This window comes from Callionymus lyra, chromosome 3 (assembly GCF_982586985.1).
Source record: "Callionymus lyra chromosome 3, fCalLyr1.hap1.1, whole genome shotgun sequence".
Classification (NCBI taxonomy): domain Eukaryota; kingdom Metazoa; phylum Chordata; class Actinopteri; order Syngnathiformes; family Callionymidae; genus Callionymus; species Callionymus lyra.
Genome location: NC_141820.1, coordinates 35,872,320 through 35,899,259, shown reverse-complemented (window position 1 = coordinate 35,899,259; position 26,940 = coordinate 35,872,320). Strand labels below are relative to the sequence as shown.

Sequence of the window (26,940 nt, the reverse complement as noted above, 5' to 3'; positions counted from 1 at the left end):
GCTTATTATCAAGAAAACGATTGATATTATCTCTTAAATGGTATTAACACATTCAAATCAACGAGATATACAAATCATATACTCTCCATCATCTTGTGTGTTTTCTCTTCAAATCTTTGCTTTTTTAACCTGTTCAGGGTTCCCCTCCCCCGCCTCTCGCCTCAGGTAGCTGGGACAAACTCCAAGGGAGAGCGCCCTCTCTGGGTTAAAAGCAGTGGAAAATTAGTACTAAAACACATAAACATTTATCTGTTCACAAAAACCTTTGAAAATCCGACCAGATTGAGATGTAAAAAGTGCTGATGAGCAAATCCAAACTACACTAACACCATCCATGTCGTCCCTCATGAGTTCTATAAGAGTGAAATCCTGAAATGAGATGTGACCAGAGTGAGAAAACGTTGGTTCTCACTTGCTCGCACCTTCTGTTCAGTGTGATTTCAGGCCTGCAGGCTCTCAACAACCTCTGTCTTTGTTGGTCCAGACTTCTCAATGAAGGAACCGGACGCCATCAAGCTCTTCATAGGGCAGATACCCCGAAACCTGGAGGAGAAGGACCTGAAGCCCATTTTTGAGCAGTTTGGCAAGATCTATGAGCTGACGGTGATCAAGGACAAGTACACAGGGATGCACAAAGGTACTGCAAGAGTTTACTTTCAAAAACTTATTTTTAAGAAGAATCTTGAACATGTGTTTCTATTTAATATGTTCCTGAAGTTCTTCGTCCCAGATGTGGACGATCTTCTGTGTCAATGACCATCTTGATTGTATCTTGTTCTTTGGGTCACAAAGAATGTTACCATAGATGACAGTAGCAACACATGGATGGTAAATGGAGAGTTTTGTCTTCTGGCTCAGCTCTTTTATCACCTCAATGGATGATAAAGACCTCATGACTCATCCACCTGTCAAAGATCGTATCATTATTTGAATGGACAGACTTCCTCAGCGCAGTGGTCAGGATAGGAGTCGACTCCACTAAATTTAAACCATGGTCCTCAATGGAAAGAGGGTGGTATGTCCTTATCTAGTCCTCATTGTTGATTTATTATCCACTCACACTTGTGGTCAACCTTGTTTAAAAAGTGCTGTTTGTTTCAAGGAGGCAGGAAACGTTGAAATCAATACAATGAAAGGAATCTATCGAACAAAGAGGCAACATCCCAGTCACTGGATTCTAAGCATGTAGCAAGACTTTATGTTGTGCGTGGTGCTCTGGTGTCCTCTGAGTACTCCTGGGCCTGAGCTCTGAAATTCAATTTGAGGTCTTCAGAAGGTGTGAGTGTGAGCTATTGTTGTCATAATCTGGCAGCCTGCCCGAGTCTATGACACCTTTTACACTCTTTCAGAGGGTTTGGCTGAGCTCCAGTACGTGTTGGAAAATGGATGCTGAGAGACAAATTCTACGTTTAATTTGTCTCCTCGTCCATAAGCTGCTGTTTCAAACCACCAGTGCATCGTCAATAAATAACCCTCTCTCTCTCTTTATTGATAAAATAATGCACTTTATTTGAGGTTCAATCTCATTACTGAAGCATCATCTGGTGTCATAATCACATCATGATTGTTTATTGTATTGTATTTTTTTCTACTTATCGCTGGCTTGAATAAACTATAACTGAATAAAAGAGTAAGTACTTAAATACAGAAACATAATTTAAAGATTTAAAGATAATTTCGACACAATGTATTAATAAAAACTTTAATACATGCTTCTTGTGAACTGGTTATTGAACCACTGCTGTCCACATTTGTGGCGAAAACGACATCTCATGTGACCTAGTTAAGTGTAGCTTTGAGCCAGGCTTTTATTTTGTTGATGAATGCTCGGAAAAACAGTGTTAAGAATGTTTTATTTTCATGGAAAATGTTTAAATACAAGACAAACATTTTAATATTGTCAGATTAAAGGCAAAGAGGTAGAACTTTAGAATAGATTAAGTATTTGTAACAACATATGAGAGGAAAATACACATATGAGTAAAACCTGAAATAGAATTAGAATAAAAGCAAGTTAAAATATTATGAAAAATATCCAAAAATAATTTTGAAAGATGAGATGAAATGAACAACGTGCTCAAAGGATAACTGATAAATGTTTTAATTTGATTAACCAGATGTATACGTTATGTTCTAAGGATAACAAACAACATCTACTATATTTCAAATCAGAGCGACACAAAGGAGAATACATCTGAGGTGAGATGGAATCATGTGAGTGTAATTACTCTTCTGTCACAGCCTAATTGGCTTCCATCAGTGTTGGGTTAGACTCCCAGCATCTCTTCAGCGACGCTCTCCCCAATTATCACATCTGTTGTTTGTATTCGACCCCGACACAAAAGCACAAAGGCTCCAGATAGACTCACGCAAACATCCGTCTCTAGGGACACGTGGAGCTCCAGGTGCTGCTCTCACACCTTCCTCGTCCGCTCTGATACATTTACATACTCGCCAACTGAGCCTAAAGGTCAGTGAATGCATCGCTGTGTATCTCCAGACCAAAACTCTCTTTTTGAATCCCTCAGATTTCATGAAAACATCTCTGTCTCTGCTCAAACTGACCCACAAATGTTGCTGGAGCAGGAAATGGCAGATTTATGACAGCGCTATAAACGGCAGCATGTTTCTGCCTGCAGGCGTGGAGGGCAAATGGCCAATTACCATGAACTTGTGGCGGAGCCAACGCTGGATGTTGTGTGTTTTACTGAGTACACGACTAGATTAAAGAGTTTTAATGGCGGCTTATCATCACTTATTTGTGTATCTTATGGTAGCATTTGTGTCACTTCATTTATCCTCCTTCTAGAATGTCCTCTCTTTATCTGCCATAACATTATGACTACTTTTAGAATTTGTGACTTTGGCTGAAACTGCAGATTTGGTGGCTAAATGTAAGTAAATAAGTGTTTTCTCTCCTCTTCAGGATGTGCTTTCCTCACCTACTGTGCACGTGAGTCCGCTCTAAAAGCCCAGAATGCATTGCATGAGCAGAAGACTCTACCTGGGGTGAGTTTGTTTCTTATCCTCTATCGCTGCTATGTTTATGATCCCCATTGTCGATACTCTGGTTCCTAACTCATTTTTTATTTGTGTGAGCTTAAAAAACAGTTAAAAAAGAGCATATTGTAATAATTTATAATTGATTATATATGTTTTTTTTTACTTTATACATTAAGGAAGTGAAAATGTCACAAAAGAACATTATTAAAACAAAACAAATCATTCATAAAACAACGATAAATAAAAAATTAGCAAAATGATAAGTTGAAAGATTTAACAAATTGTCACTGTTGGAAATATTAATTTGAATAGTATTTAATTTAAAAAATGTAAATACATTTGAAAACACAGTCGGAATAAAGACCAGAAAAATTAAACGTATTAATGTTTATGGTTTACCCAGCCACAGATTGTCCATGCCTGCTCTGCACAAATATCCGTGTTCCAAGCAGACCCACAATTGTCACGGACATTAAGCGAGTGTGACAAGCCGGACCGGCTCCCCCTTGAGCCAGTATGTTTAAAAAAAGGTCAGAGGCTGCCCCTCTCCCCGCATACGTGATGCTTCCAGACGTATCCGTCCAGCGAGACCGTGATTCATCGTCGTGATTAAAACCATGCTGGAGTGACTTTGTCTTCTTCTGTGTGATCTGCCGCCGCCGCCTCTGAATCCTAATCAAAGTTAAACCTGGCTTTATTAGCATCGCCTGACAGCAGGTGTTCTGCCAAATGACATTTCCGCAGCTAAATATGAGACGACAGCGGCAGCGTGCGCACAGTAGAAGACAAGAGGTGACAAGGCGAGGAATTATGAGATGTGTTCCCCCAGCGTGAAGCCACTTCCTGCTCTCTCCTGGTTATTTTGATCCACAGCCCCAACTTTTGCTCCTTTACCTCCTCAGTGTGGGGGTTTATGTTTGTTACAACAGTCAACGTCGATGTAGCTTCTAATCACTACCTTTTGTCATGTTTGTTAATTTTACAAGAGGTTTTGTTTTAGTAGATATCAAATGTTTCTGTGCATCAAGCGGACAAACTCCGATTACAACACCAGTTTTGTAATACCTCAAATGATTATACAACACCATATGGACGTTACATTTAAAAGTCTTCAATACCAATGTCAGAATTCCTCCTTCAACGCACGTCTGGCCTGTGGGCCATTTATCTAAATCTAAAGTGGCCCTCGTCCTATCATCATATATTTTTTATGAATTCCTTAAATTGTGACTGTAAGTAAGACGCACATTAGCGCTGTTCGGCAAGAGTTTGTCAAGTAAACAAATTACTTTTAAAGAAAAAAACATATTTTTGGTAGGATTTTCATTTGTCATGGCCAGTTCTGTGTTTATATTTCACTAGATATTTGACCTAAATAAGTGTTTTGGTTGAAGAAAAAATGTTAGCGCTGTTAGCAAGAATGGGTGAGTAAAAATGATTCACTTTGGTTGATGGTAAAGACTGAAATTCAAGGTGTTTTTGGCAACACAGAGAAAATAGCTTAATTTTAAGTTGTGTTAAGTCTTATTGGGGTTTTTTAGCAGTAAAAACAAAAGTATAGGACATGCTAATATCCTGAAAATGTAGATTATGAGACATGAAATATAAATTCTGTCGCTCCTAAGGCAAGTGTCTGGTGTGTTAATTAGAGTCCATGTGATGTGAAAAAAGAAGAACAACGTTGATTACATGAGTTTAAAAATAGTGGCTCGCTGCAGCTCTACAGCTGAGGAAGTGATGATGGTTTTTATCTCATTCTCTCTCAGCTCAAGGTTCAAGTCACGGCTCCTCTTCCCAGTTCTCATGCACCTCTTTTATGAATACCCCTTAAACCGGTTCCCATGTGAAGCTGAGGCAGAAAGTAGAAGTTGAGATGCTCTTCGAATTCAACATCATCGCACGAGCACTCAAAAGTGTGTGTTCAACGTCCAGAAATAGAACTCCAGGTTCCACCTGAACCTCTCCGGAGCTCTGTCTGGAGAGCTGGTAATCCGCCCGGGATGACTAAAACCATTCAAATCTGTTGAATCACTCTGTTGACCAACACGCTGATTCAATCCTAGCTTGATTTACATCGGTAAACAAAGGTGGGGTTTGGATGACAGGTTGGAGCAGCAGACTGGAATTAGAGTGTTCACCAAGTAAATCCTATTGTTAGCGTGACAGTAGCGAGACCTTCCTGACCTCGTGGAGGGGATCAGCAGGCCGTGCCCCCCCACAGCTAAAGCCTTCTCCCCCCTCTGTTCCCTTATCTCCACACTATAGAAGCAGCCCGTCCTGGGCGCCCTCCTCCTCCTCCTCGCCGAGCGCCGGGAAAAAGCATCTTATTAGCTCGGTGCACGCCCCCGCAGACTATGGCGGGCGCCCGGCCCGCGCCCAGCTGTGGTGTGATTGTCGTCTAATTGCACCTGTGCCGACCAAGAATAATGAACTCTGGCATGTCGTGAATGAGTTGCTACAAAAGAAATAAAGCAATTATGCGAGCTGCAGGTTGAAGAGGGTGAGTGCAGAGAAGGAAGGGGTGTCATCAACACCCAGGCCTGACGTATTCTATCCTCCTAAAAGGTTCCATGCGTCACTGCTGCGCCGCTAACACTGGTGAGAGACGGAGAGCAGGTGACACCTGGTCTGCTCTTTAATTTCAGGTGAGAGCGGTGGAGGGAATAATAGACTTGAGGAAGACTCTTGACATTTCCTGTTTTGTCAGAGTGGTCAAAGCAACAGGAGTTCTGGGTAGAAGGGGTTGAGGAGCGACTGATCCACCGTGTTCCAGGTCCTGATAAGAAACCAAACGCGCTACATCACATTAGACATTAGATAAATCACTGCTTATTTCTTGTCCTCTATTTGGTGACTACCTATTCATTGATCCATCCATTTTTTGATCCTCCCATCCATCTTTGACCTACCCATCTTTCAATCTATCCATCCATCCTTCGAACCTATAATCCATCCATTCTTCGATCCATCCATGCTTCCTTCGATCTATCCATCCATCCATCCACCCATTGTTTGATCCATCCTTCTTTCAATCCATCTTTTGATGTATTCATCCAACCATCCTTAAGTCCATCATCTTTGGATCCCTCCATCCTTCCATCCATCATCCTTCCATCTTTCGATCCATCCGTCCTTTGTTTGATCCATCTTTTGATCAATCCATTCATCTATCTTTTGATCCATCCTTTCATCAATTGATCTATCCATCCATCCATCCATCCGTCCTTTGATCCATTGATCATTAAATCTCACGATCCAACCATGTGGATTTATTTATTTATTCATCAACCACCATCAATCCATGCACATTTGATTGTTTTTGGCACATTTCTCACTTTTCCTTTTCCTGTTTTATTGATTTAGTCAGTTTTATAATAGTAAGTAAGTTAGTCATTTTTATTTGTATACCGCTTTTCCAGACCAATTCATTGTGTTGTGTTTACTATGGGACAAACAAATTAGATCTGTTGACAGGTGTTCACTGTGACATCTGAACCGGGTTAACGTTGTATGTCCGCTTCTGTCCCTGTGGACATAACTCACCCACACACAAACACACACCCACATGCACAGGTATGGGTGGAAGTTGTTTAGTTTATTGTTGGCACATGGGGAGAAAAATAACTGTTTTAAAAACAAAAGAAAGCAGCTGGTGCTTAAATGAAGCGTCTGACTCAGCCTGACATTTAGTGAGCCATAAGGATTCAGAACGAGCAGACAGGGGTTTTATCAATAGTCTGGAATAAATGCACAAGCTAAATTTAGCACCGGATTTATGCCGGAAAGCTGGATGTGGCCACAAATGTTGGGCTGGAGGAACACAGCAGCCATAAACTCTCTGTTCTATTTGAGTTTGTACATCATGTTTATTTTTGAGTTAATGTTTCAAAACAAACTTAATTGCTACCATGATGTGTGACAAAGACACAGAGGTACGCTTAGATTTTAATTAGTATCGTTTTCTAATGTTCATTAGTGGTTTGTTACGTATTTCACGTTTTTATTAAGGCATTACGGTGGCCTCGCAGGTAGTTCACGGCAACCAGAGGTTGTTTGATAACTCTAGTACTGTTAATATATTATAACAAATTGAGTGTGTGTGAATACTTGTTTGTCTTTGGCAGCTCTTTGACAGGCTGGGTTCCTGTTCGTATGTCCCTGAGCAGCTGGAATCGATGGACCACTGACACACTGATAAACTGTAGAAAATGGATAGATTATGATATATTAACTATAGTTTTTGGTTTTAAACTTGCTGACAAAAAATAGTTTTTTTTTCATGTTTAAAAATAGTTTAGTATTAACATTCTTATAATGACATAAAAACTATCCATATCCTGATCATCTATCATTTTTGGGGATCAGAAGCAAAACTTCAGAATGTGACGACAAACTGTTTAGGCAACAACAACAACAAGTTTGACACACTGCAGACATGTTTTGGAGATGTTTTGGAGATGGCACAGATGATGATGATGAACGATGCTATGGACTGACACTGATGAAAGGCTGGGTGTTTGAATCCCACATACTTTGCTCCATTTAGAACTAGGATAAACTTAAACGAACAAGACACTAAAACAAATGATTATTTCATGGATTCTAGATGCCTGTTATTATCAGTCACTTGTGATCTTCTGGTGGGATCCTAGTGCTTTGATCCTGTTGCTGGAAATGGTTTTCTTTTACCATTAACCAACAAAATGCTTCAATTATAAAATGAGTTTTATTTATTTGATTGTTTGCTGTATATGTTGATAAACGTGTGTTCAAGTCATTGGTGGAGGTCTCAGCTTCTAGTTGTTGAATTGAATAATGCATTTTACGTGTTGGAAATCTGGGTCAGACACTTAAGCAGCAGTTAAACACAACTGAGTCCACATATATTCGTTTTGAGTACCTCTTTAAACATGTCTAATCGTATTTCCTCAGAATTGTGTTTCTCTTTTTGTGAAAACTGTGGTGTTCTAATTAGATGTTGGTTTTGTATTTTCACAAATATTGTCAATTTAAAAAGAATCATCAAAAGACAGCTAGTCTCTACTGAGAAGACAACATAGAATGATTCTTCCTCGTTTGTTTTGGGCTTTTAAAATACAATTTCAAAACTGGTAAACATCTGTTACCACCTCACAGAGCATCACAACATGGATTCACCATTCTCATTGACCTTTCCATAGTAGGGTTTGGTGAAAATGTTTCTTTTGATTATCATAAAACTATAAATGTCAAATGGATTTTATAGATTCAAGCCCTTTTTTCATCTATCACAGCTTTTATTGCCTTTAAAACAGTATTTGTCTACCATACATATTCATTTAATCTTGTATATAGTATTACATAATTGTTTAACTAACATTTTAATTGAATTTTTTTTAAGCACTTACAGTAAATGTGCTGCAGAAGCAACGTTATCATTGTTCTACTTACCATTCTTTTCTCAACTGTCATATTTATTTTTTAACTTTGTAAATAGCTCGAAAATAGTTATTCTTTTTTAATTATTTGAATCTTATCTTGATTATTTACTTGTTTTTTTCAAAAAAGCTTAATAAAACAAAATAGAAATGCACATTTTCCACCTTAATAAAACTGAAGAATTGTTGAGAATATCTGCACGTGCAAGTAAATATGTTCATTTCAACGACTTTGCATGTTTGCACATTGATGGTGACAACAATAGATGAAAATGATTCACATCAAATCCAAGCTATCATGAGATGACGATGGACACAGATTGGATTTGCAGAGGTTGTTCCTGGGTGTGAATTAGGGAGAAATTGGATAAACGAAAAGGGGGGGAGACGATAAAGGAGGATGGGGGAAGGGAGGGAAGTTTGACATAATGAACAGTTAGTGGCAGTGAGGGTGGGGGGCAGGATGTGCATCCAGGCAGTGTGTTTATCAGCTTAAATACAGGCATCTGTCTTGGTGGAAGAGTGTGTTTTCGGGGTTGTGTGTTCAGGAGAAAATACACAAAAGGGAAAAGGGGTTGTTTCTAAACTCATTAGTCTCTTTGAACTCAGGGCTGATCGTCTAATGAGCATGCATGTGTGGACACTGGTGGATGTAAAGGGAGTAGAAATGCATGGAAAATATGACCACCAAACACACACACACAGAAATCTGTCCATGATTCACTTCTCACCCCACTGCTCAACTGAGTCGAGTAAAACAATGCTGGCCATGAATATTTAACAGCAGGAAGACATAAAACAATTGACTGCAGCCGTGTGACTTTTTTCATTCTCACTTTCACATCTGGATTAGTTTATTTGGACTACATGAATTATGACCAGCTAAAATGTAATCTAATCACCCGAAGTGACTTATTGACACATACATCCTGCCGGGGGCAATGTTAGTGTTTACTTTGTTGTCATCAGCTGACAATTTCAGTTCACTTGACGGAGTGAGAAACAATTCTTATAGTTTCTGCTCTTTACTCTCGCTTTTACTTTCTGCTCCGAACAAGTTATTTCTACTCTCAGGTGATATGTATTTATTATTGTTGTTGCCCTCTTGTGTTGTGTGTTCATGTCGAGCTCACATATTTAACTGTGTATTGCTTTTGATTGTTCAAGCGCTTTGTGACCCTGGTCTAGAAAGGCGGTTGACAAATAACCTTTACTTACTTTACTAACATTTTACCTATCTTTGAAGTCATGACTCTTGATATTCTTCCAGTTGTTGTGTTTACAACCTGCTCATAAGTGATATTATTTATTCCAGTATCATGTTTGTACTCCTGTAATAAGAGTGCTAGAAGTTTCCTTTTCTACTATGTTCCTCTTCATCAGTCAGTGTGAAGAACCTTTGAAGACGTATTGGTAATAATCTGGTTTTAGCTCAGTGTAGGACCAACATTTTTTACTATTCTTGTGTTCCACATCATGTTCATAAACTCTTTATTCCTTTATTATATTATCCTTTGAGCTCTGTTCTCGATTAGAAACAATGATATTGTGGTACGTTGTTACTTCAAAACCCTAGAGCATGTGTTGGCCCCCTTTCAGTCAAGTAATATATTATTTTATTCATAATAAATGCATTAATTTTCATTCTGATGTTCGAATGAAATGAAGGCAGTAGTTATTCCGTCACACTGTAATGACTGTGTCCGCTATTTCTCACCACTTCTAACAACTCTGAGTTAGTTTATGGCTTCTACTCAGTTGAGGTGGCCTCTCCACTGCTGCAGCAATGTACTTGGTCTCCATACAATTTATATTTGCCCTAGAGCAGTCGTTTTCAACTGGTGGGTTGGGCCCCTGAAGTGGGTCGCGGAGCTGTACATGTTCTATGATGGTGGCTGTGCGGCGGTTTTCATTTTTATTTCAACCCAGAATTATAATAACAGAAAACAAGATTTGCTTAACGTTAACGTATAGAGTCAAGATTATTCAGTTTATTTAGATGTTTTCATTTAATTAACATTTTTTCATGAATTATTTTTTTTATTTTTGATGGTGAACTATTTTAAACTACTTTCAATTTTGTGAATCATTTTTAGACGTGTTGTTATATTTTACTGCATCTTGTTTTCCTTACATGTTAAGGGCTTCTGTAGAAAGTGTTCATGAGGCATGACTAGATTCTCAAACCGCCTCAACAGACTTCACCAGACTGATGTGACTCCTGCATCACTCGCATGAACAAGAGAATTTCAGTCCAGGCATTCTGTGAACATTACACTTGTTTTTGTATCTTTACTCGTGCATTTGGAAGAACTAACTCTGACCAGCCAAAGCATTATCACCCCCTGCTAACATTGTTTTGCTGCCCAAATGCCACAAAGTCCTTTCATAGAAATGCGGTTAGTGGAAATAAACTCTTGCGTTGGGTGCTCAAGGTGGATGTCTTTCCTGGATATTCTGAACCATACTTGTGATTTATCACGTTTTTCTAAGTGTGGACTTCTGTATTGAATCTATTTGAGTTGGCAAGGTGACACTGGAAACCTGCTTTGACGCTCAAGACTTGATGATCGATTAAAAATGATCGAACTGTACGAGCTTTGTGCAGCCAGTGCTGAGAGATTGATTTGCATCCTGAGGAGTTTCGAAGACATCCGCCTGTCTTCTCTCCCCCCTTCTCTCCCTTGTACGCACCAATTTCCACCTGTGCGTCTTCAATCCCCCGATGCTTTCACAAGTACGTAGCGATATAAGTGTATTTGCGAGGAGGAGATGTGAAAGCGAGGGAGAGCAGAGTAGGGAGGGGAGGAGGAAAGTGGCAGGTTGATTACGGTCGCAGGTCTGGTTGCCTAGAGACAGCTAGGACACGGGATGCCAGGTTGCTAGGCGACCAAAACTATGCAATGACCAGCGCTGTGTGATGGAGCAGAGGGGAGGAAAAGACGTAAAATTGTCTTTGTGCCCCCCTTTCCTCCCCGCCCTCCTCTCCTGCTGTAAATGTTCTTCAAAGAGCAGCAGAGATGCTCCACGCTGATATATTTTCTATTCAGAGAAGCTACTGATCCAGAGAAGACAACAAATAGATGTTAATAACAGCCAGGTCCACGTCGACATCACCCCTCGTCGTCCGCTCAAACAAATAATCATCAGTCTCTGCAGGAACATATTAGAGATGGCACCTAAAATGAAAATATTGACTCCCGGCCGCCTGAGGAGGGTCGTACATGATTGCGAAGGGGTCGAGCTGTGATTTGATTGGATAATCTATGGATTTAATATGTCATAATCCTCACCAAATCCCTTTCACAGAGCAAAAAAAAAAAAGATTAAGTCTGGTTGCTGCGGCACATGAGAGGCCGTGCTGACGATGATTCAATACCAGCGTGTCCGGGGACAAGAGGGGGGTCGACCGAACGTCTTGTTTAATAGGCTGTTGATCAGGCAGGTTTGTCTTGTGTGTCTTCTGTGTTTTTGTCAACAAGCCTTAGAGCGACAGTGGATGGGAGGGGAGAGCAACAGGAGGAGGAGGGAGAGAGCAAATTACTGTAAAGTGTTTTTTAGTGGTGGAGGCTTAGAGGAGATGTTTTCTGTCCGCTCCTGCATCTGCTCTCAAGGCAGCGCCAGCATTCAACAGGCCTCATCGTCAGCTTCTGTTTGCTCAACACTCATCCACAATGTGTGCCTCTGTCTTTCTCCTCTTCTGACACTTGTGCATCTCCGTCTTCCTCCCTCCTCTTTCCAGCTCTCCTCTCAACACCAGATCGTCAAATGTCAGCAGCAGCTTCTTTTTGCTTCTTCATTTATATTTCGTCTTTTCTCATCTCGGCCCTCACTGTGCCTCAGCCCTGGTCTTGTTGAGCAGCACAACCTTGTTTACCTGACTTGGGCTTCTGATCTCCAAGGTTGTCATGGCGATGGCAATCGTCAGCGTGGCTCAGGCTTGTTGCCCTGCCGATCTGAAGTGGTGCAGCCTTGATGGCCTCCATCTTGCTCTGTTTTCCCTCTTGTGTAGTCGAACTCCAATCTCCTGCACCATCTGCCACGCTCCTCCTTATCACAGCGGCCACGGCCTCTCCTGTTTGTCTTTCTGCATCCAATTATGGGCTGTCGAACATCTACAGTCGTCCTCCGGGCTTGTCATGTGACACTATACTGCCATGTGCGCTCTGGCTGTGGTGCAACTTTAAAAAATCCCCCTAAAAGCCATTTGTTACAGGGTCAAACTAGTCACAGCAACTTGGCCCAGTTGACTGTATTAGTCATGAAGGTCAACAACAAATGCTGGCATCCATGTTTGAGGGAAAGTAGGGCACATGTTTAAGCCTTTTTTAATGTATTACAGTGGCCTTTTTAAATATGTAATCTCTGTGGAACTGGTTTCTTGTGTGGTTTCTTGCTTCATTGCGAAGAGAGGAATACACACAAGTGTTGTTGCCTATATGATATGTAAGTCATCTTTACATTTCTCTAAACTTGGTTATAGTTCGGTTATCTTATATATTTTATCCTTGTTAACTGAGAACATAGTTGACAGCATATTGCCTCTTCCTGTGAGTCCAACTGTGATGGATTAATATGTAATATGTGAGTAATAGTATGTAGATATATTGTTATAATGCTTATTTTTTGTAATGATTGATTGATGATGATTATAATTATAAACAGAGAGAGTGGTTGATTGACACAGAGACGCCATGCTAATAGTTTATCATTGATTTTGCTTTTTGAAAGAGTGGTTCATTATTAACGAGTATAGCTAGTTCCTTTCACTGAAATTTAAATGAAACCTTTACCTTAATGTTTGGTATAGAGTTAAAGTTTCCTAAGGAACAACCTTTTTCACTGTTTTTTTATGTTTATTTTATCAGTGATCTTTAATTGTGGCGGGGAATCAATCCTAAATACAATAAAAATGATGACCCCTGATCGGTGTCACCCCTTTTCTCAGGATAATGTCTGTTTGATTATCTCAATCTGTGCTTTGTTTATCTTCAAATTTCACCCACGTATCTTCCCAGAACCCTCACTTGTACAGTATGTGTATGTTCTGTTGTCTGACACTGGAAAAACAAAAACCCCCAACACTTATTTGGAGGCTCGAACAAGTTGGTGCGTGACAGCATGTAATCTGTTGTGTAGACTAATAGTTAAGACATACACCTGCTCCGTCAATTCCCAAAAGAGAAGCACCAGCAGATGCCATGTTTGCATGACTGCTCTAAGGCCTCTTTCTTTCACTTTTCCCTCGCACTTAATTGCAGCAATCAATGGCTCCTCGACAACAGGGGGTTCTTTTCAGCAGGTGCTGCTGGTTCGAATGCCTGTGAAGTGTTTGAACATGCGGGTCGCGGCTGAGCTGGACCGTGGTCCCCCCCACCCCCCAATCAATAGTGTCTCCTGGTGACCGACGGCGGCAGATTAATCAGTGACACAGGATCAGTGACTGGCTGAAATGTCACCAGCTCCATAATTAAGACCGTCATTAAGTCACAGTTAACAGAGTCACTCCAGCTCGCAGCACAAGCTCCTCCCCCACCTCCATCCTCTGCCCCATATGTTCCTTCCCTCAATCCCTCCCGATCACACTCTTCCCGTCTTTATTGCACCCCTCCACCCTCGCAGTGTCAGATCTCCAAAGAAAAGGCGCTGATGCCTGGTAGAGCTTTTGTTAAATAATGGGCTCCGACAATTACGGAGGAGAAAAAAAAATGGAATTTCAGCAGCTTTTCTTTTGATGAATAATGAAAAGGTGAATGTTAATGCCTCCTTCTTTTCCCCTCTTCTCTTTTTGGTTCCTGTTTTCCTTTCCCTCCTCTCTAACCCTGAATACCCCCGTCGCTCTGCTCTCCATCACAATCTCTGGCTATTCTAATGTAATCCAGATTAGCCGGCGAGTGTTCTTAATCTTATCACTTCCCCAATCCCTTCGGGGTGTGTGCTTTTCCTGGTTTGCTGTGTGCATGGTGGGGGGTGATGGAAAGATAGACTTCAGGATTAGATTTGATTCTGAGAGACTTGCAGATTGACGGATGGAAGACAGGATAACGTAACGACATGCATGGCAGCGTTCACGCCCCTATGAGTCAGGAGTGCTGTCAGCGGTGCGAGAGACAGAGAATTTCCTCTTGTAAAGCGTGTCTGTGTAGCTTTGCTTCCATATAAATACCACACACGTCCACAAGGCTGCTGAAGGACAGACAGATATTCTACCTCAGGTTAAGCTTCGTCATCCTATTGTCTTCGTCACCTTGGAGAGGCAGTGGCTCTTTGAAATGAAAATATGTTTTTGCGGTGGCAACATCAAATTACATAATAATAATTAAAGAAATAATGAATAAAAAGAAAAGAAAACAAAATACATTCAATTTAATTTAACAATATTAATGATCCTAAAAGCAAACTGTTAAAGAATGATTTTTTGATGTTCATAGGAAGATAATTCAATATTATAGTAAATATTGGAGCTGATAGTTCAGGGATTTCCAGCTTGATCATGTAAGCTTTAAACTACAACTCCATTTAATACCCAAGTCAGAGGCTGAACAAAAAAATAAATTTATAATAATATAATAATAATATATAGCTCTTGCTTCTGCTTTTATCAAATCTGCTCCCATCTTAATTTTCCAGACATTCATAATAGAGCGTCATTCCTAGTTTAAAAGCTGTTTTAAAACCTCTTGTTAGCAGAAAAAGAAATAACTGGGAAGGCCGGACCACACTTGTGATTGAATATTTGTGCTTCAGTTTATGTTGTTGATAAATTGAAGAAAGAAGCTGTCACTTTCAGTGACTCACTGAAAATGTTTCTCTTCACAGATGAATCGTCCCATCCAGGTGAAGCCAGCAGACAGTGAGAGCAGAGGGGGTAAGAGTCACCCTTCCACGACACCTGCGGAACTCCAGCTTTGAAGCCATTGTTTTGAAAGGAACAGTCAAGAAATAAAAACCTTTATCTTATTATATGGAACCAGGGAAATGCTGCTATTGGGTCACAATGTCTGTTGCTGTGTTCTACATTGCTGTCTAAATTAAGTTAAAAAGAAGTTAGTTTTCTTTAAAGTTTTCTTTAACATCTCAAACTAGAATGTTTAATTTTCTTGTGGTTTACTCCCCCCACAGTAAAAAAACATACATATCTAGGAAGCTGGGGAAAATGATCAATAAGGGGCTTTCAGAAACATTTTTCTACTTCATGAACGACACCTCGTCCAGTTTACAACATCAGCTAAAATGTATATGCATATATTCTCACGTCAAAGTGCTTAATTATTATTATTTGAATTACTATTTTTGGCTGCAACTGTCCCTAAGCGTGGGATGGTTGTTGCACTCTGAACAGGAGACCACTCGGATAATGATTCCCTGTTGGAATTCCGACTTAAGTGAATGCATCATTTGCTCCCACATTAGAATTCAGAATACAACTTAGAATGCTACCAAGGACAAATGGGACGTGGCTGTAAGGAGAGCATTGTCAATAAAGAGAAATACTTTGATGATTTTAATGACTTTTCATATGGAATCTCCAGGTCAGTCCTCAATCTCTTCTCCCATAGAACATTAAAAGCGATTAACTGCTAAACCTCTTGAAAACAAGAGTGAGTTCCACTGACTTTCTCTTCAATAAACACACTAGAAGTCGCTGTGGTGTCCACGTGACGCCCCAGAGAATATATCACCTCCATGTCGAGGACTGTGTGTCAGTTGACATCATGACTACACGAGCAGGCGCGTGTCCAGTGTCAGACTGACTGACAAACTGATGATTTGACTCACGACTCGTCATTGATCGTCGGCCGGCTGATGTGAACACAATATGTGTTGTAAACAAGAGCTGAACATGTTTGGTGTTCTCTGACAGGAGCACACACACACACACACACAACATTTGAGTCGCAGCCAGATGCTCGCGATGCTGCCCTCTGGCGGCGATCACAAGTAACAGGGGCCTGTCTGTCAAACCTGTGGATTAGGGGTGCATACATATATTTATAGTGACATATCTCCCCCCTGTGCCATCTTCCTCCCGTTTTGGTGAACACCCCCTTCCCCTCAGAAGACAGGAAGCTGTTCGTGGGCATGCTGGGAAAGCAGCAGGCAGATGCCGACGTGAGGAAGATGTTCGAGCCCTTCGGCAGCATAGAGGAGTGTACGGTGCTACGCGGGCCTGACGGCACCAGCAAAGGTGAGGTCAAAGGTCATAACTTCATGAATGTTGTCTGATTAACGCTCCAGGTTTGACGGATCATTGCCGGCAAGCTTGAGATCAATAAGGCTTGTAGTCCATGTTGTCATGGTAACTGATGAGGCACTTCATGCAGAGTGGTATAATTGTCTGTCTGTGTGTGTCTTTCTCTCGACGATAACGGCGTGTTCTCTCACACAGGTTGTGCGTTTGTAAAGTTCCAAAGTAACGCAGAGGCCCAGGCTGCCATCAACGCTTTGCACGGGAGTCGCACCCTACCAGTGAGTTGATGAGCCTAGAAACGTTGTGTAGACTTATTTAATTTCTTTCGGAATCATGTTGATTCAATACGGAGGTATTTGGATGATATTAACGTGTCTTTTCGGACAAAGATGAACCTGAACTCCAGTCCTACATTAAAATGGACATTTTTGTCAATAACTAAAAAGGTACAGACTACTCTGAAAATAATCCCAACCCTTAGTCGAAATGAGGGTGAGTAGAAAATGAGTGAAGTTTGAATTTTGGGGGAACTAACCTATTAAATGAACAATAGTGACCACATGGAGAAATTATGCGTAATAGGTTCCTATGGCCAAAGAATGTTTTAATCTACAAATTGAAAAAAATAGCTTTCTTAGTTTTAAAAATTCATATTTGACTTAATTTGTACACAAAACACAATTTCTGTCACAGTTAATGTGACTTCTATTCCAGCTTCATGTTTTTATTCAACAATTTTCAATTAGTAACTTCTGTGCGTGTCATGTGATCAACAGAAAAGAAAACACGAGAGTCTAAAAGGATTGTTTTTGTCAGTGCACTGTCAACCTAATGAATCAATTATCAAGATTCGTCAAGTAAAAAAGTCTACATATCACTTCTCAAAAACTGTTATCAGTGTTTTTCTTCTTTCAACATTATATTTGTCTAAAGAAATGTATTTGAGGCGTCAACAAGACATTGAAGAAAATGTTTGGGGTCATCATTATAATTAAGTACCAACTCTGTAGCTTTTCTATAACAAACTGACTCTGTGTTTCCTCGTGAGACTGATCTGTGAAGAAAAGTTTTGATGAAAGATTTTCCTCATCAGGGAGCGTCGTCCAGTCTGGTGGTGAAGTTTGCTGACTCGGAGAAGGAGCGAGGTCTCAGGAGGATGCAGCAGGTGGCCTCTCAGCTGGGGGTCATCAGTCCCATGACCCTGCATTTGGGGGCGTACAACGCTTACACACAGGCGGTAGGAAGAGCTTTAAATCCACAATAAGTTTCAGAGTGCACACGTTTCAGTCGGATAAGCCGTTTTGTGACGGATTTTCTGCTCAATTTGTTAGTCAACCTCCACGTTTAGCTTGACTCTGCTCTCTCTGTGCTCCAGCTGATGCAGCAGCAGGCTCTGGTGGCTCAGTCGGCATATCTCTCTCCTGTTGCCACGGTGGCAGCGGTCCAGATGCAGCAGCTCGCCGCCCTCAACCCCAGCAGCATCATCGCCACACCGATCGCATCCATCACCCCCTCCTCAGGTAATAAGAGGACAGCATGTCTGGCCCGGGCCGCCCTGATTAGATTTTGGCTTGAAATATGAGCCGGGATACATGAAGGGAGAAGAACCAGAGGGACAAAACAAACATTAGTTGTTTGTGGGCCTGCAGGCTCCAGCGGATTCTGATCGTTTGCTGCGGAGACTTTGATGACGACTGCTTTGATTTTCTAGAAACAATTACCTTGATCTGCGACAGAGATTTTGTTGCTCTATATATGTATCTCAATTGAGGGGACTCCTTGCTCACAGGTACCAGCACGCCGCCCTCCATGGCAGGGACACCAGTTCCTGCACTTCCTCCCATTGCACTCAACAGCTACCAGTCCGTGGCCACTGCACCCAACGGCCAATCAGCTACTGAGGCCCTTTACACTAACGGGGTCCACGCCTACCAAGGTGAGACATTTCTCATCACATGACCAGAGGATTTGTATTAAAGACATGCTTATGTCAACGTTAAGCACTGACATGTCGGTGCACTTTTTTTAATACCATCATTTTTCGTAACAAGTTTGTAACGAAGGTGTTGCCTGTGTCACAGCTCAGAGTCCAGTTCTGGACCCGCTGCAGCAGGCGTACGCCGGCATGCAGCACTACACGGGTGAGATGATCTGACTTTGTACATCACTGCTGTTTATCTTTGAAGTTTGTGTAAACATCTGACCTGCCACCTGATGCTGCAACTTCAACACAAACATGAGACTGGAGTGTCTTTTTTATTTTTTATTTAGCTAGACAAAAATCCCATTGAGATCAAGATCTCATGAAGGTTTTATGACACTGCTGGCCTAATATCAACACCAGGTGGCGCAATATCAATTGTTTAACACAAGCTAATTGTTTATACTGGGGCTGAGCAAGTAGGCCAGCAAGTTTCTGAAGAAAAGTCAACGGAATGGAAGTAAAGGGAAATATGTATTTTTTGTGTTTTCACAGCATGTTTTCTTGTTAAAAGAATATGACCTTAAATAATCATTTTTATCAGGACAGCCAACTTTGGAATAGATTTTCCTCCAAGTGGCCCCTTAGCTGGAATGACACACATTACCTAGATCAGTGGTCCCCAACCTTTTCCAACTCAAGGCCCATTTTTAAGTCTTAAAGACCTTTGCCAAACCCCATAAATACGAAGGCATTATAATGCATTCTCAGAGCACTTTTTATTTAAGATTGAACATAAAGGAATGAAATCAATAAAGGAGAAACATATTGGAAGCTCCACAGTTATCCAGCTATCCATTCTTTTTACTCCAGTTTTCTGCTATCAACATCTGCGGTCGGCTGCAAAGTGGTCCGGCCGATAACAACAAAAGTTCCTATCTCTCATTTCCTTGTCACATGTATAATACTCAAAGGAAAAACACTATAAGAGAATATTTGAAAATGTTTAATATCCTTTTAAACTTAACAAGTTTTAACATTTCAAACATTATAATGTGTATTTTTATTTTTATATAATTAAATACACCTTCCCACAAAAACATTATACCATTTTGGAAACCATTTTGCGTCCCACTTGCAATACCTTTGCGGCCCACCAGGGGGACTAGGCCCACAGGTAGGGAATCACTGACCTAGATGATCCCACCAAGTTTATTTGACCCCTTTTTCATATTTATCAAGATGTTTGTTAGTTGGGAATTTTACCTCGATGCTGGGCTGTGAACACGTGGTTGTGGACACTGCACTATAGGATTTATCAAAGTTATTTATTCTAAAATGTGTTTTAATATAAATCAAAGAACAAGAAATAAGGCCAGTACACACATTTAAACATGGAACATTCAGAATAGTTTTTATAATACAAGAGTTCCTGTGTAAGTCCTCGCTGGCTCTATCATTTACACATACAATTTGTATCTTATTAAGCGTGTAATCATAGACTGAAGTGTTTCCAGCGTTACAAGGCTATAAAAAGCAATCATGCAAATATAAGCTGATGAACCCTGCAGCTCCATCCAGTGACTCACCATTATAGTTTGTACGTCTGTGGGCGACAAACTGTCGCTATGATGAGCTGCTCACCTGCTCCTCTATCCTCAGCCACCTACCCCGCCGCCTATGGACTAGTGGGTCAGCCCTTCCCTCATCAGCCCACCCTGGTGGCCCAGCAGCCGCAGCAGCCCGCCCAGCTGCAGCAGCGAGAAGGTCAGACCAGCTTCACCGACGCGGTGTCATGTGACCACCACTGATAGAACGCAGAGAACGCTGTGAACACAAGCAGAAGTAGAGGATGTAATCTTAATCGAAAAGCATACAAATTGAGAAGTGGAATTGTCAAAAACATATCAATAATAGGGAAATCTAGTCTTAATTCAAAGAAACACAAGTCTACATGAGTTTGATATCTTGTTACATGAAAAATGTTAATGTAAACCATTAATATCTGATTATTATTACACAAATCTACACACAAAATAATGTGCAACTAAAAATAGTTTAGTTATGAATTTTTTAAGAATTCTTTTGTCAAATCATAAATACATGCTATTAAAGAATTCTCTTTCTGTTAAAGGAAGTGCGTTCATAACCAGTCTTTAATCAACCATTGAAATGTACCTGATGTGAAATCCTTAACCACGACCCACCTTAGACTGCGACACAAAGACGATGAGCCATAAATAAACTCTCACAGGAAGTAGTTGCTGTTCCTTCAGCATGCCTGTCTTCCGTCTTCCAGGTCCGGAGGGCTGCAACATCTTCATCTACCACCTCCCGCAGGAGTTCACCGACTCCGAGATCCTGCAGATGTTCCTGCCCTTCGGGAACGTCATTTCTGCCAAGGTGTTTGTGGACCGAGCCACCAATCAGAGCAAATGTTTTGGTGAGTTCTGGTGTTGATTCAAGGGTGGCTAAATGGGGTCCTGAGTAATTATACTTTTTGTAATTTATTTGGACATAAATGTTTTATTATAGTCTGGAATTTCAGTATTTAACCAAACCAAAGCGTGCACTAGTTTAAAAATATAATGTTTTTAATTTTTTTGTTCTAAAAGCTATTTCCACTGTTGGCACCAACATGTGTTCCTGTGCAGGTTTTGTGAGCTTCGACAACCCGTCCAGCGCTCAGACTGCCATCCAGGCCATGAACGGCTTCCAGATCGGCATGAAGAGACTGAAGGTTCAGCTGAAGAGGCCCAAGGACGCCAACAGGCCTTACTGAAGGAGGTGAGCGGCGTCAGGAAGAGTGATCTGAGAGCAAGTGATTGATGGACTGCTGTTAGAGAGAGAGAGTGAGTCACGGGTGTAATCGGAGGTGCTCAGAGTCTGTCTTTCATCTGAAGACGTCAATAAGTCTTGAGTAGATTTACTTTAATGAGGCCACTGAGAGAACAGACCAAAGCAGACTAACAACTTTTCTATTCCTCTTGTTTGTTAATATGTCCCCCAACTTCAGTCTGATGCAATGAGGATGTCAAATACGAGCTAAATTTACCTTATTGAGGCTTTTGTGGGAGACAAAGATCATAAAGTCCTTTATTACTTTGAGGAAGTGGAAGTTGAGCGACTATAATATGTGTCAAATGTATGGCCAGGAGGCCAAATGTGGCTCATTTTGTTGGTATAAAAATGATTCACATACAGATTCATGTTGATATAGAGAGTGTAAGATGCTGGTAATAAATATAATAGAAGGAGCTGATATCACTGTCACCAATTATAAGGAAATAAACTTGATTGAAAACAGTCACTTTTAGAAAGCTAATTCATGTTAAAGAGTGTGTATAGGATTTTGACTGTTGTGTGGTTGAGTTTGACACCTCTAGTGTGATGCTACAGTGAGTTCAAAGCTTCTCTGAGAGTGAGGGTGTAAAGGTAGTGAGAGGTCTAGTTCCAGAGATGCATGTTAGGTTTGATCAGAGCATCAGTCCCCATGTTATTCTGCAGCACTTGTAAGAATGTCTGGTTCAAATGCTAACAGAACATGTCTTTAACCAGTGTTTTGTCGCAGGTCTGAATGATGTTCGTCATTAATTTTTTGTTTCACTTTTTCATTTTATTGTTTTTGTGCTGTGCCACATGCCATTTTCCTGAAAAAAAAACATCACAACCACTCTCAAGACTGTCCATACATAAATCGTGGAGACGTGCGTCGCTATGGCTATGGTTGCCTAGCAACCGCTAAATCCTCCCCCTACCTTCTCGCTGCGTTGTAAGTTAATTGGGCTGTGTTGGTTGCTGTGGCGATATTGCCTGTGATGGTTTGCCATTAGCAAGATTTATTTTATTTTTGGGCCGTTGCCTTGATTCACCATGCTCACCTGCATGGCGGGTTACTGTGGCGACCGTGGTGTGTGTTTGCTGTGTTTCCTCTTATTTTGAATCCTTTAAACACTGATCGACTGTCACTTCACCTCAGCATCTGTAAGTAACTGATTATCATGACACGCCCTTCGTTTGCAAGCCAAAAACAAACCAGTCAAATGAGGAACTGCCGCATTCTCATCAAAAATTTAACATTTCCTTTAATTAGTGTCTTTTCTGTTGTCTGTCATGATTATCATTCTTACACTCCCTCTGTTTAGTTGTTCTAGAATCTTGCTGAGTGCAGGGGTTCGTCTTGGTGGTTCTGACCTGCTCTGTGACTGGATTTGTTTATTTGTGAGACTTTGTTGTGAAGGTGTCATTGTAAAGGGGTGTGTGTTTGTGTGTCGGTGGCGTGCTGTAGTCACAAACCCTGGGCCTTCCACGGGACATATTTAAGATGGATTTAAACTTGTTTAAACAAACTTTATAATAAAATAAATATGCTTTGACTTGCTTAATTGTAAGAGCCAAGAGTCTATATTCCTCGTGAGAAATTATTATTATCATTATTATTATTGTCACATGAAATGGTTTGAAATGAAAAGCATAAAAACAACTATATACACATAACTAAAAATATGTGTTTCTTAGATTTATATGATGCCAGCTGAAGTATAGAAGACAGATGTGTTGACATATTGGTGGGTTTTGGAACAAGAAATACACACAAATTGTTACCCTATGATACAAATATGTGTTTGTATAAACAAAAAAACAAACAAAAAACAAAAAATAATAATAATAATAATAAAGTACAGGCCCAATAATAATAACCAGGACTCCACACTTGAATTCTTTATTTTCCAAGTCTATACTTTGAGGTATTTTGTTTTATTTTACTAACATAGATCCTGTTTCTTTCCTGGTTCCCGTTTAGACCTTTAGCACTTTCGTTCCTCGTTCCTTCTATTGTCAGCTATTAGTTTAAGATTTGAACTTGTCTTCAAAGCTGGAAATCAACTTAAAATATATTTTATAAGTAGTCTATGGAGATATTTAAAAAAAAAAAGAAAGTATTCCCAGTTAAGACATAAAAACCGGGGGAAATAATAGACATTATTGTAAGACTTATTCTAATATTGAGAACTGCTAGTTGTCTCAGTAAATGAAGAAATCACAACAGTTAACACGCTCAACGGGATGAGAAGTAACTCGTTTTGGTGCAAATTTTTTATTGGAAGTAAAATTGTTTTTAAGACAATCTTTTTTTTCTACAGACAAACGTAGCACAACCAAATCATGCTCTGGGGATCACAGTTTTGATTTTTGGCATTTTTATGGATGTCTAAAAAATGACTAATTCAAAAACACAAACGGGACATTTCGCAGCCCGTAGGGGGCGCTGCAGGTTATTTGATTGTAAACCTTGAAGGCCCTGATGGTTTCTTTCTCTGCTGTGTGTTGGAGTTAAACTTGAAGTGTTTCATGTGTGAGATAAAAAGTGTGTGTTCATATAATGAAGTGCTGTTTTGTGTTTGGTAACTGTCTACAAAATGTTTTTCTTTGTGTTTCGACTCAGACTTACTCACTTCACTTAAGAAGGTTTTGGATAAAAAATGTTTGGTTCCTGTGACATTAAGTTTTGGCTGAGGAACTGCATTCCTCTGTGGGAATTCTGGGATCAAATATAAATTTAGATCAAATATGTTCAACAACTCTGATGAATAGAAGATATCTGCAGGTTTTGTGCTTATAGTTAAACTCTTAGTTAAGCAACACAATACTGACACTAAGAGTTTGTTAAGTGCATTGATATGGAATGTAAAAAAAATCAATATATTTTTAAAAACATATATTTTTGTACTTGAGTAAACAGATTTCAAAATTAGCTTTTTTGTGGACAGTATATTGAGCTTATAAGGAACATTCGTGTTTTTGGTTGAGTTGTAAAAATAAAATAGATCTAACCTGCAGATTTCTATTCAATCACGTGAGTTTAAATCCTAAGTATTTGAAGTAAATTTCCATTCCTATCCCAGAATTCCTCTCGTGCATGTTCTGAATTTGCCTGCCAAAAAAAAGGATGAGCAAGTTTTTTTCAAGAACGTGCGCACACTCGCAGCAGTATGAATGTTCGACTTGCATGGACACTAGCTGATTACCCAGAATCCCCTCAGACTTTGGTGTCAGCCGTGTGTATGCAGACTTCTCACGACTGGACTGGACGCTTTGTTTCCCTGGACAGCAGTAACCTCATGTTCTGAATAAGACACTTAATCCTTGAAATGAGAAGAAAACAAAAGTCCCAGACACAACCTGGACTGTCATAGAGGGCGCCAAACAAAAACATTCTCAGCAGGTGACATGATTAATATTTACTTAATAAGCTCAAATTGTTTAATTAAAAATAACAGATTCAGACCTTCTCATGTCCTTGTAATTCTAACGCTTAACAAGCATTGTGGGACTTGTAGCACCAGTTAAAGTCCTTAATATCTTTAAAGCATTTGTGCTAACACTAGAAGGTATTTGGCACCTTTGATAAGGAGTTGTGGACAGACTGGTTGATATTGAAGTTATTTTCCTTTGAGCTTTTAAGCTCAAAATAAACTAATCAAAATGTAACTTTAATACAGGCCCCATGATCTTTTCAGGCAGTTCCGCTCCATAAACTAAGGAGGACATTTGTCTAAAGATGCATTCAAAAAAGGAATGCAATGTTTTGAGGCAAAATAGCGAATTGCTGATACAATTTAAGGTGTTTGAGTTCAAGGAAATTAAACATTTTTAAATTCCACTGGAGCAGAATTTAGTTTGAAACAGCATCACGGAGCATGAAGGCTAGTATGTAGCCTTTTGATGGGATTTCTGCATAACTTCTGTTGTTTTTAAGACTCAAGCTCCGATAAATAATGACAGGAAACCCATCATGATATAAACTCACTTGAGATTGTAAACAAACCATCTTTTATTTCAGTTAATCTCCAGTAATGTGGAGTTATGCAGTAAACGTGCTGCTCTTCCTCACATGTCTCGACATCATTTGAAACTTCACACGCCAGTGTTGTCACACTGCAGTCCGAGGGTCTTATTCAGAAAGGGTCAACAGGTCACTACTGTCCTCCCAAACATAGCTGTTGTTCTTATCAACCGTTCTCTGGGTTAATCGTGACTCTGTTCTCTCTCTTCTTCTGCCTACAGGAAAGAGTTCAATCAAGAAAAAAAAAATTGCCACTCGGGATGACCCAGCCTTGTTTGGTTGTTTGACCAACCGTATAGCACAGGAGCCACACTTCTCTAACGCAGTATCGTGATCACGTGTGCGCTTTCTAACTCAGCAGTGGGCGATTGACACTGACAGAAGTGCTCCGGACTTCCGATCATTCCACAGCTGGATCATGTACATAATCTCGACTGTCAGGCAGATCTACATGTTAACGAAAAGCATATCAATGATGTTATTCTACTCTACAGGGTTCTTCTGTATATTGTGATTCGTCTTTAACTGCTGGAGGGAAAAGAAAATACTTATCTCTATGATTATTGATGATATTGTTAAGTAGATTTAGTTTTATTATTTATAATTGCCCACTTCCTCTCACTGTACATACTTGAAAAAACAAACAAGCTAATAATCTGCTGCCACCCCTTTTACATGAAAAAAAAACTGTGAGGAAGGAGCTTTTTCTATCTTAATTTAAAAATGGTTTTGGCACTGAATCTGTTGGTTGGGGAGGGAGGAGGGTTGGGACCAGACTTTATTGATTTAACTATAGAAGAGTATTCCTGTGGTCAATAAAAAAGCAACTTATGATAGAGTTTTTAATTTAAAAAAATGTACCTATGGGAAAGAATGATGTTCTTTTATTTATTGTCTTTAAAAACAAAATAAAGTACAATTTAGAATATCTGTGTGCTGTCGGTGTGTGTGCTTTTATTGTGTGAGGAGCTCAGACATCAGGGAGTGAATGGAGATCAATCCTCTCTTGACCTGGACCAACATCTCATCCCTCACAGACCTGGAGAGGAGCTCCTAACACTATGGGTACAAACAAATATAATAAGGATATACAAACAGATTCTGTTACACAGGGTTACATTTAAAACGTCTGTTTATGTATTTGACTGTGTTAGACTCTGTTGCCATCTACTGGACTAACAGGGGATTGATTCGCATTATATTCTATTTTTAAAAATGCTAAAAAAAATACTTTTATTCGTGTCATTTCTTAACGTTTTAATGCATTTTATCTGGTTAGCAGTCAGTTAATGTTTGCAACCAAAGTGTCGTAAAAGTACTGTACTTACTTATTTCCACACAAAAAGCACGTTGCTAGTAATAATCACAAGTTAAATATCAGAGAGCATTTATAAACAGAAAAAAGGTGTTTAAAAAAGTGTATTGGCTGGAATATACAAAATTAACGGACACTAACACTGATTAAAGTATTAATATACCAACATAAGAAACATTTGCACTGGACTACGACAAAAAAAATCCTTTTCAAAAACATTCTTTCTTGGTTTTCAAGGCACTAATT

General features: G+C 40.0%; 1 protein-coding gene across 3 annotated transcripts in view; it reads left to right on the top strand.

Moving 5' to 3' along the window:
- Nucleotides 1–26,307, top strand: part of celf3a (cugbp, Elav-like family member 3a) — a 33,282-nt gene extending 6,975 nt beyond the window's left edge. Inside the window, exons 5-17 of one of the 3 annotated variants that reach the window (XM_087787738.1) lie at nucleotides 485–637; nucleotides 2,927–3,009; nucleotides 15,240–15,288; nucleotides 16,483–16,608; nucleotides 16,810–16,889; nucleotides 17,705–17,848; nucleotides 17,987–18,131; nucleotides 18,401–18,547; nucleotides 18,693–18,752; nucleotides 20,195–20,299; nucleotides 20,832–20,975; nucleotides 21,187–21,319; nucleotides 25,601–26,307. In XM_087787738.1, the coding sequence (XP_087643864.1) occupies nucleotides 485–637; nucleotides 2,927–3,009; nucleotides 15,240–15,288; nucleotides 16,483–16,608; nucleotides 16,810–16,889; nucleotides 17,705–17,848; nucleotides 17,987–18,131; nucleotides 18,401–18,547; nucleotides 18,693–18,752; nucleotides 20,195–20,299; nucleotides 20,832–20,975; nucleotides 21,187–21,314 (1,364 nt within the window). In that variant the 3' untranslated portion in view covers nucleotides 21,315–21,319; nucleotides 25,601–26,307. Of the gene's footprint in view, nucleotides 1–433; nucleotides 638–2,926; nucleotides 3,010–15,239; nucleotides 15,289–16,479; nucleotides 16,609–16,809; nucleotides 16,890–17,704; nucleotides 17,849–17,986; nucleotides 18,132–18,400; nucleotides 18,548–18,692; nucleotides 18,753–20,194; nucleotides 20,300–20,831; nucleotides 20,976–21,186; nucleotides 21,320–25,600 lie in introns of all 3 variants that reach the window. The other 2 variants (XM_087787736.1, XM_087787739.1) reach the window with 2 other exon arrangements.
- Nucleotides 26,308–26,940: the final 633 nt, after the last annotated feature.